The sequence below is a fragment of the Blennius ocellaris genome, assembly GCF_963422515.1.
Source record: "Blennius ocellaris genome assembly, chromosome: 18".
Taxonomy (NCBI): domain Eukaryota; kingdom Metazoa; phylum Chordata; class Actinopteri; order Blenniiformes; family Blenniidae; genus Blennius; species Blennius ocellaris.
The window spans coordinates 1,457,701-1,467,615 of record NC_137667.1 but is presented as its reverse complement, the minus strand read 5'-3'; the positions used below and the strand labels follow the sequence as shown (position 1 = coordinate 1,467,615).

General features: G+C 44.6%; 1 protein-coding gene across 1 annotated transcript; it reads right to left on the bottom strand.

Annotated features, from left to right (window-relative positions):
- mep1a.2 (meprin A, alpha (PABA peptide hydrolase), tandem duplicate 2) lies at positions 1–7,708 on the bottom strand (the record flags this gene model as incomplete). The annotated part of the gene is made up of 14 exons (XM_080513957.1): positions 1–151; positions 816–1,017; positions 1,116–1,289; positions 2,483–2,929; positions 3,099–3,314; positions 4,626–4,772; positions 5,618–5,839; positions 6,599–6,774; positions 6,894–7,011; positions 7,085–7,160; positions 7,259–7,296; positions 7,391–7,459; positions 7,526–7,553; positions 7,646–7,708. The coding sequence occupies 14 exons, from the start codon at positions 7,706–7,708 to the stop codon at positions 1–3; spliced, it is 2,127 nt and encodes a 708-aa protein (XP_080370083.1).
- Between the last annotated feature and the right edge of the window lie 2,207 nt (positions 7,709–9,915).

Here is a 9,915-nt window from a genome sequence, read left to right as displayed (position 1 = left end):
TCACCGCGCCCTCCGGACCACGGTGAAGATGGCCAGTGTCAGAACGACGGTTCCCGCCGTGCCGCCGACCAGCGCTCCCAGGACGCCGCGGTCCATCTTCAGGGTTTCACACCTCTGGCCGCCGTAGAAGGTGGCCTGGCTCGTCACACACCTGGAAACCAGCAAAGCACACAAGAGCTTCAACGGCCACTGGAGGGAAGAAATTAGTTTTTTCTATAAAAAAAAATTTCCTAAAAAAAAAAAATTCCGATTTGTTTTGGGGTTTTTTTATTTCATTTTTTTCCTCTTCCTTAAAAAAATTCGGATTTGTTTTGCTTTTGTTTTTTTTTCTTCCTTAAAAAAAAATTCTGACTTGCATTGAGTTTTTTTTTCTTTTTTTTTCTTCTTCCTTAAAAAAAAATCTGATTTGTTTTGTTTTTGTTTTTTTTCTTCCTTAAAAAAAATTCTGACTTGTATTGAGGTTTTTTTTTCTTTTTTTTTTCTTCTTAAAAAAAATTCAGATTTGTTTTGGGGTTTTTTTTTTCTTTTTTTCTTGGTTTTTTTTTCTTCTTTCTTAAAAAAAAATTTGGATAAAAAAAAAAAGTTTTTCAAATCATGTGCTTCAGTAAAAATGGTCAAAAATCTAAGTTGAGATTCAGTCACATGGACTTACATTTTCACTTTGTGAAAAAAAAATGTCTAAAGTGCATGAGTTTGTTTTGGTTTTTTTAAACTCCAATTTAGTTTTTTGTTTTTTCCCAATGGCCCAAACACTCTCCTGTAGACAACCCCCCCCCCCCCCCCCCCCCCCCCCCCCCACACACACACACACACACCTGCAGGAGGCTTTGCCCTCGTCTTCCACACACACGCCTCCGTTAAAACACGGGTTTGGACGACAAGGGTTCACGGCTCGCGCTTCTCTGTGCTTCGGAGCCCCCGGCGCCACTTCCTGTTTCTCCACCACGTCTTCATCGGAGACGTTGCTTGGCGGAGTCGGTTTGACCGGAACCTCAGTCTGGATCAAATGCGTCAAATCTGTTTGTTTTTTTTTTTTTAAAGATCATAAAGATGAAAAGCCAGAAAAGACAAACAGCCTATTGATTGATTAAAGGAGTGCGGTTCCAGTCGTTCACCGTTGAAGTCGGCGGTGACGATCAGGTCGTCGTTCTTGAGGAAGCTCCGCCTCCGGAGCTGCTGGTGAGAGATGAAGGTGCTCCAGCCGTAGTCCGGGCCGCGGTAGCATCGGCAGCTTTCGTCCCACACTGCTCCCGACGCCGCCGTCGGTTTGTTCCAACGGGAATGAGCGTCTGAATGGAAACGGGAAACACTGAGGTCACAACATTCTGCAGCTTTTCAACACTTTCACCTGAGTCTCATTGATCCAGAAGACGTCGTTGCCCCAAATCCAGCTTTTCCTTGATTTTCACAATGTCGCAAACGCTGACCAGAGAGGAAGTAGAGAAGAAATACGGCCCGTTGATTGGTCCGGACCGAAAGAGAAGAATTTCCCTCGCTTTTGCCCGTGGTGGCGAGGCTAGCTAGGTAACCACGATGTATAGGGTACGTCCAAAAAAGTTCCCCCTTTCTCCTTATCTATGGACTTTACCTTAATGCCTGGATGACGTCATGGTGGCTAAGGAAAGGAGCTAGGAGACTTCCTTAAGGAGTTAGTGAAAGGTGTTAGGAGGCTTCCTAAAGGAGTTAGGAAAGGTGTTAGGAGGCTTCCTAAAGGAGTTAGTGAAAGGAGTTAGGAGTCTTCCTAACGGAGTTAGGAAAGGTGTTAGGAGGCTTCCTAAAGGAGTTTGTGAAAGGTGTTAGGAGGCTTCCTAAAGGAGTTAGGAAAGGAGCTAGGAGACTTCCTTAAGGAGTTAGTGAAAGGTGTTAGGAGGCTTCCTAAAGGAGTTAGTGAAAGGAGTTAGGAGTCTTCCTAACGGAGTTAGGAAAGGTGTTAGGAGGCTTCCTAAAGGAGCTTGTGAAAGGTGTTAGGAGGCTTCCTAAAGGAGTTAGGAAAGGTGTTAGGAGGCTTCCTAAAGGAGTTAGTGAAAGGAGTTAGGAGGCTTCCTAAAGAAGTTAGGAAAGGTGTTGGGAAGCTTCCTAAAGGAGTTAGGAGGCTTCCTAAAGGAGTTAGGAAAGGTGTTAGGAGGCTTCCTAAAGGAGTTAGCGAAAGGTGTTAGGAGGCTTCCTAAAGGAGTTAGGAAAGGTGTTGGGAAGCTTCCTAAAGGAGTTAGGAGGTTTCCTAAAGGAGTTGGGAAAGGTGTTAGGAGGCTTCCTAAAGGAGTTAGCGAAAGGTGTTAGGAGGCTTCCTAAAGGAGTTAGGAGGTTTCCTAAAGGAGTTAGGAAAGGTGTTAGGAGGCTTCCTAAAGGAGTTAGCGAAAGGTGTTAGGAGGCTTCCTAAAGGAGTTAGTGAGAGGCGTTAGTGTCATAACAAAGCGACGGCGCTGCAGGTTAGTGACGTCGGCCGCGGCATCGTAAGACAGAAATCCCGTCTCCAAGGTCTCACCGGTAGTGAAGCTCCTCGTCGAGGACATTCTCTCCTTCGCGTCTGGATCTTGGTCCATCACAACGGCGGTCGCCTGTCGGTTCTTCGCGGGCCACTCCAACACCGCGTCGTCTTCCCCGCTGCAGAGGTGAAAGGTCACGCCGACGTAGTCGGGGTACTCTGGTCCTTGCCCGTTCGGGTAAACGCTGATGCCGAACGAGTAGCCCTCGGCGTTCCGGAAGCATCTGCTTCTGAGCCGCTCCCCGGCGGGGGTGGCGGCGAGGAGAGCGGGGAAGTTGTGGATTTGCCACACGGCGCCGGGGCAGACGGCCTCGGTGAGGGTGATGTCATCGATCAGGATGGCCCCCGTGGAGGAGGAAGACCCTCGGACGCCCTGGAAGAAGTAGCGGAACTTCTGGGTGACTTTGAGAGTCACGTGGGCTACTTTCCAAGCGTCGTCACCGTCGCCTGGAAAACAAAGATTAATTAGGGTTAGGGTTAGGGTTATGGAGTTGGGTTAGGATTAGACTAGGGAGTTGGGTTAGGGTTAGGGTTAGGGTAGGGTTAGGGTTAGGGTTAGGGTTAGAAAACCCCCCCAAAAATGACTCTCCTTTAAAGCGTCCGACTGCGAAAATACCTGTAATGGTGTGGATCTTGTGGACGCTCTGTACGGCCCCCGTGCCGTCGTCGCTTCTGAGCCAGATCACCAGCTTGTCGCCGGCGGCGCCGCTCATCTTGTAGAAGAACTGCAGGCACTGCTCCTCCCTGGCGGGGTAGAGGATCCGCGACTCCAGCAAGGCGCTGCCGCCGACGGCCCCGGAAGACGTGTCGAACCTCATGAAGTAGCCCGAGTCTGAGAGAGTACCAGGGGCGTAAGCTGCAGGATCCTCGTCAGGGTGAAACGTACCTGAGGCGATTCACCGGGACCTACTGTGGCCCCGTTCAGACCGAAACTTCAAATGAAAACGACCCGACTGTCTTTGTGTGAACGAGAAAAATGAAACAAAACGAACCCAGATGGACATTTACAAGATATTCTCCTGGACCGGTAGTTTTATTTTGACAGTCACAGTGTCCACTAGAACAGTGTTTTTCAACCTTTGTGAGCCAAGACACACTTTTGTCTTTGTAAAACTCTGGAGCCACACCTCCACCTGAAAATGTTAAAATGTGAAACTCTGTAGCCTCTATTAACAATATAAAGTCTTTCTCATCAAAGTTTTATCAACAGGAATCCAGTAAATCCAGAAAGCAAGGACTTTTTTTAATAGTGACTCCCTCAGTGTGAAACCTGGACCTGATGGATGAAGAGCTGAGATCCTGGTTTTCAAAAACTTCTCCATCACTGTCACTGACACAGTACTTTGATACAAGATGGTAGCAGGAGGTGGAGATGAACCACACTGACGTCTGTCACTTTACATTTCACCGGCAAAGTTCTGTGCTGCCCTCTAGTGGTGAAGAGTATTTATACAGGATTACTCTGCAACACACTGTGAGAGCAAAGGTTTTTTTTAGAAAAAAATGTGAAATTGGATCATTTCCCACAGCTCAGCTGACGAGATCTGGAGGAAACACCACCGTGGTTGAAAAACACTGCACTAGCATACCTGTGTTCTCCCCTTATTAATGCTTTTGGCGTATTGTTCTTTTCTAGCATGTGGATTCATTACAAAAACTAGAGCTATGCTCGGTAGAACGCAGAACTTCGCCAGCACCAAACTGGTTTGTGGAACCGAGTTAGCATTGCTGGAATCTTAGCCGTTAGCTCATATCGATGCTAACGAGCCTGTCGGGAAGCAACATCACTGCGTGAAACATTGAGCAGGGAGCGTCTCCATGGCAACAGACGCTGATCTCCTTCGCTCCCCTCCATCGGGTGCCTCTCTCATCTGCTTTGTATGGGAACATTTTTCACAGTTTTTTGTGGATTTATTCGGAAATGGTTTGTCGATAACGTCCCGAAATCTAGTTGATTGGTCCGTGGATGACGACAAATCATCCCTGACGATTTGAGTAGTTTTGGGGGAAAAAGGAAAACAGACGTATTAAAAAAAAAAACGTGTAAATGCAAAACTCTCCTGAAGTGAAAACACAAAAACCATGGTTTTTCCATTTGAGTCGTTCATCAACGTCATCAACAAGCGTGATTAATACATCGTACCTCTGCAGCGGCCGACCAGCGTGTGATCTTCATCGCCCGGGCTGCTCAGAGTCTGGACCCAGTCCGCGTCATCGGCGTCGTTCTGGATCATCCCGCAGATGTTGTTCAGCTCGAAGGAGCACTGGTCCAGGAGAGTGTGAGTGTTGGCTGCACCGGGGCGGGTGTGGACGGTTGGAAAAAAAAAAAAAAAGTAATGTCAAAAAAGATTAATGAAATATGAAAAAAGACAAATTTTATGCAACATTTTTTTAATTTTTTTAAAATATATTTTAAAATATTTTAAATTTAAAAATTGTTGGAAAAATCCAGCTTGGATTTTTCCAACAATTTTTAAATTTAAAATATTTTAAAATATATTTAAAAAAAATTATAAATTTTTTGCATAAAATTTTTCTTTTTTCATATTGATTGTAAATTGTAAAAAAAAAAAAAAAAGATTAAAAAATGTAGTTACTGAGCCACGGTGGCTCAATGTTTGAGCCGTTGGTATCGTTGTCAAAAAAGATGAATGAAATATGAAAAACAAAAAATTTAATTAATTAAAAAACTTGTTGGCAAATCCAGCTTGGATTGCATTAATTGTACATTGTTTAAAAAAATACAAAAAGATTAAAAAAAAAGTTTTATAAAGTTCGATACATTTTCCTTGTTTCCTTCTCAACAATGTTTGAGCCGTTGGTATCATTGTCAAAAAAAGATGAATGAAATATGAAAAAATTTTATAACATTTTTTTAAATACGTTGTTGGCAAATCCAGCTTGGATTACATTGATTGTAAATTGTTAAAAAAAAAATACAAAAAGATAAAAAAGTTAGAAAATTAAAGTTCTATAAATTTTTAGATTTCAGCATTTTAGGGTTCATTTGAACAATTTATCTCTGGCAGAACTGTATTTATTTTAATATATAAAATAACTCCCATTCCGACTAATCTCAACAAGAACCGGCGGTTCCTGCCGTCCAGTCGGCGACGAGGCGGCGGCGACACTCACCACAGTCGTACATGCGGTTTAGCCGCGTGACGTCGACGGCGCTGAAGTCGAGCCGCTGGCCGATCACCTGGTTGAAGTACGGTATGGCGGTGGTGATGGTAGGGACGGACTCGTTCTTGTTGAAGGACAGCGGCCTGTAGTGCATGATGGACTCGTAGTCGTACGGCGTGTTCATGTCGGTGATGAAGTCGTCCTCGTACTTGTTGAAGTTGTGCTCCTTCCCTGGTGGCACAAACACAAGCGAGGTGCGTCGGGAGGGCGTCTTGTTCAGCCGCCATTTTTTTTTTTTTTTAACCCCGATCACAACCAAAGAGAGAGCGAGATAGACGCTCAGAAATCAACGCCGCGGAGCCGATGTGTCTTCGTCTGGTGGCGACCAGAGAATTCAGGAGGCCTCCGAGCCACCGGTGTTTCAGATTAACCGGTTCCCTTGTTAACTGATGACCGTCTTCCTCAAGAACCCCCTTTTACACAGCAGATGTTAAAAACCCGACCACAACCCATAGCCACCCCGTTTAAGCACATTTGCATTAAAGTTTAAAGTATCGTAGCGTTTCTTTGTCTTGTTTTAGCATCAGCTGCTGCTAGCGGCTGGGGGCAGGAGTCACCAGTTAACAGGGGCACCAGTTAAACCGAAACACCGGAGAGTGAAGCGCGATCCCCATTCTGTAATGTTATTAATAAATATATACTATTTAATTTTTGATTTGAGCTGATATCCAATGGACGTTCGCTCTGCATCGTACCCGGGTTGGTGACTTGTGCGCGACAGGGGAAAACTTTTGACTCCGCCCACTCTGCGGTGGAACTATATTGGGTCAACCAGGGTTCAGTAGGGACTCGTGGAGAAGCACCGTCAGAGTTGTTGTTTTTCCCAGTTCTGTTGCCTCCTTCAGTTTTAGGTTGACGGAGAATTGAATCTTTCTTTCGTACAAACTCACAGACGACGATAAACCGGGTCCGCGTTGAACTGAGACGCACCTTCCTCGATCTGGTCCCACCAGATCCTGACGTAGTCGTCCCGGTCGGAGCGGGACTGCTCGTGGTAGAACCCCAGAGCGTGGAGGAGCTCGTGCTCCACCACGGCCTTCGTGTCACACCCGGCCCCGATGGACAGCTCCTGTCCCACGCCGTCGTCGCCCACGTACGACCAGCACCTGAACGGCGGGAGTTCGGTTGTTGATTGTCGTTGACGACGCAGAGCTTTACCATCGTCTGCGCTTTTTCTTTTCTTTGGGTTTGATGACCCTTAAAGTCGGAGGTTTCACCGGCTCACCCCGAGAGCTTCTTGAAGGCGACGTAGCTCTTCTCGCCCTCGTAGGGTTTGAAGTCCACACAGGACCTGAGGCGGTACTCCTCGAAGGCCTGGAGGATCACACCCTTCGCGTTCAGGTCTAGAGGCAACGGAAACCCAAATTAATTTACTTTTATCGAACGACAGGAGGAGAAGTTTCCACCGCCGATTACCTAGCGAGTCCGTCAGGATGTAGGGGATGGGAAACTTCCATCTTCTGGTTTCGTCTACGATGGCGTTCCTGCTGGGCTGTGAAGGAGATCCGAAGCTGCTTTGTTGTCAACAATCGCACAAGATTTTTATTTAAAAACAACAAATAAAACAATACAAAAGCTCAGTACACCTACGTTACCGGCGATGTCTCCTTCAAACAAGTGTTCCAGTCCTAAAAGACATGTGAGGGATCACATTTTAAAAACAAAACAAAACAACAAAAAAACCTCCCATCATCCGAGTGCGAGAGCTCTGAGAAGTAATACCTCTGTTGACCTCTAGGATGTCGTCTCGCAGTTCCCCGGCGTCGGCGTCGTCTCCTGCCGGACAAACGTCTCGTTAGCGAGGAAAAGACGACAAAACATTGCATTTGGATTCAGTCAAAAGAAAGTGGAACGAACCAATCGTCGGTGCCGGAGCAGCTTGTGTCTATAAACGGGGGGGGGGGGAAGAAACTTAATTCAGTCTTCTGGTATATTCAATGTTTCCTCTGGTGATTTCAGATCGTTTTGCTCCCCTACCTTCAAAACCACCAGAAGTCCAACGAGCACGGCGGTTTTCCTCAGGATGCCTCCGGGCGCCATGTCGCTGTCCAGGTGGAGAAAGTGTGTAAACAAGGAGCCCCGAGAGGAACTTTGTCCAGGTTTAACTTCTTTAATGAGTAACAGACACTTCACACGTGTTCTCGCTGTGAACGCTTGTTAGTGTCAGGCTGGCGTGTGTCCGCAGGTCGTCACGGCAGTAAAGTGTTCAAACGCTTGACGGAGTCCTTGAACCCAGCGGTGGATTCTGGTGGATGGGTGTGTGTGTGTGTGTGTGTGTGTGTGTGTGTGTGTGTGTGTGTGTGTGTGTGTGTGTGTGTGTGTGTGTGTGTGTGTGTGTGTGTGTGTGTGTGTGTGTGTGTGTGTGTGTGGTTGAGGGTGTGCTGGGTTTTTAGGAGTCAGATAAACAGGAGAAATTGTTCTATAAAGATGTGAACATGTGATCAGGGTGTGATTTGATTTGATCCCTAGTTTGATTCCCTTCCCACAGTCTGTCGGTCCGTTCTTTTTAATATCCTAGGGTGTATTATTTTAATTTTAATTTTAATTTTAATTTTAATTTTAATTTTAATTTTAATTTTAATTTAATTTAATTTAATTTAATTTTAATTTAATTTAAGATTTTTATAAGAAAATGCAATCTTTGATTTTTAATTGACATTTTTTTGTTTTTTATTTAAAATGTAAATGTACATTTTTATTTTGAATATTTTATTTATTTATTTACATTTATTTTATATTTATTATTTGTTTTTATTATTGTTATACATTTTTGAGGGCCTAAACATACTTAACTTTTTTTTATGACACTTTGCACAGTCATGGTCAAGGTAAAAAAAAAAAAATTACAAATTGGGGGAAATCACACATGTGACAAAATGGCTCAACAGCGCCACCTGTAAAATAAAATAAGAAAAAACAACAACAAAAAACAACCCAGTTTCACCCAGATCTACGGAAATCGGTAAACGTATATAACAAACCAAGAAGCACAAAAAAGTCTCTTCCACACACATCGAGAACTCAACAGGAAGTCCGTTATCTTGAAAAATAGATTTTTTTTTTTTTTTTTTTTTTGTCAATTTTGAACCAAATGGAATTTTCTGGAGCAAACTAGTCCGAGGAGGGTAATTCCAATTTTTCACCTGAAAATTGTTGTGGTGATAGAAAAGGGATTGATGTGCAACTAAGATAGTTGATCAAATATCTGAGGGCGTGGCCAAAGTTGAACGTTTCACCACGAAACAGGAAGTCTAATGTAAAAGGCCTTAAAAATGTCTTCACTGAGTCTGAGCCTCATCACAACCTTACGATTACTCAATGGCCGAGCGCGCCGTGGAACAGGAAGTCAACCTGTAGGGGGCAGTGTAACACGAAGTACAAAGCCATGACAGCCAATCAGAATCCTGGGGGGAAAAACCACCCAATGCTGCGAGTTATTTCCTGTTATTTCAGCGACACAGTTTGTTTGTTGGGCCCAACAAAGCAGTAGAACTCCTCCCTAATGTGGCGTTAGAACACAAAACAAATAAAGAACGAGCTCGCATACAGGTACGACTGTTTGTGTAAATACTCGGTAAACGGGACCTCAGACTTTCACCGAAAACACAAGAGAGGAAACATGAGCCATAAACGGTATCGTGGTCAAATCCCAGCGGCGCTGAGGTCAGCAGATCCGGCATCTAAACCCGATATGAAGCAGAGTGCTGATCGTTCAGCCTCCGGTCATAACTGATTAAGATCTCGACAACATCTCCTGCTATCTGCCGTGACGAGGATCCGCCCGCCTCAATAAACCTCTGCAATTTGGTACGATATTGTTGCAGCTCCAATCCCAACAAAGATAAATCCTCTCCTGTTTGCTCTGGATGGAAAACGATGAAAGTCGGCATTAAAAACAAAATCCGAAAAGATCAACATATTTGTTTAAAGTCCCAGTGAAATGTAAAACACTACTTTGCAAAAAACGATAGTTGGGTACTACTTCTAAGGTTCCTCTGACTCTGCCCCACCACTGTTGTCTCATAACAAAGTTATTTGAATTTTTAATCTCCAGCCGACGAAGTCGGTGGAATCCTTCTTCTTCGTGGGCCATTGTGGGCGGAGCCTATGCATGACGTCACGAGTTGTGCAGATCTCGATCTGTTGTGTTTATATCGGCTTGTTTCCTCTTAAATATCCAAGTTTTTACAGTGTTTTGAAGTTATAGTCGATGTTTTATGAGCCTTGACGAAAGATTGAGCCTGGAA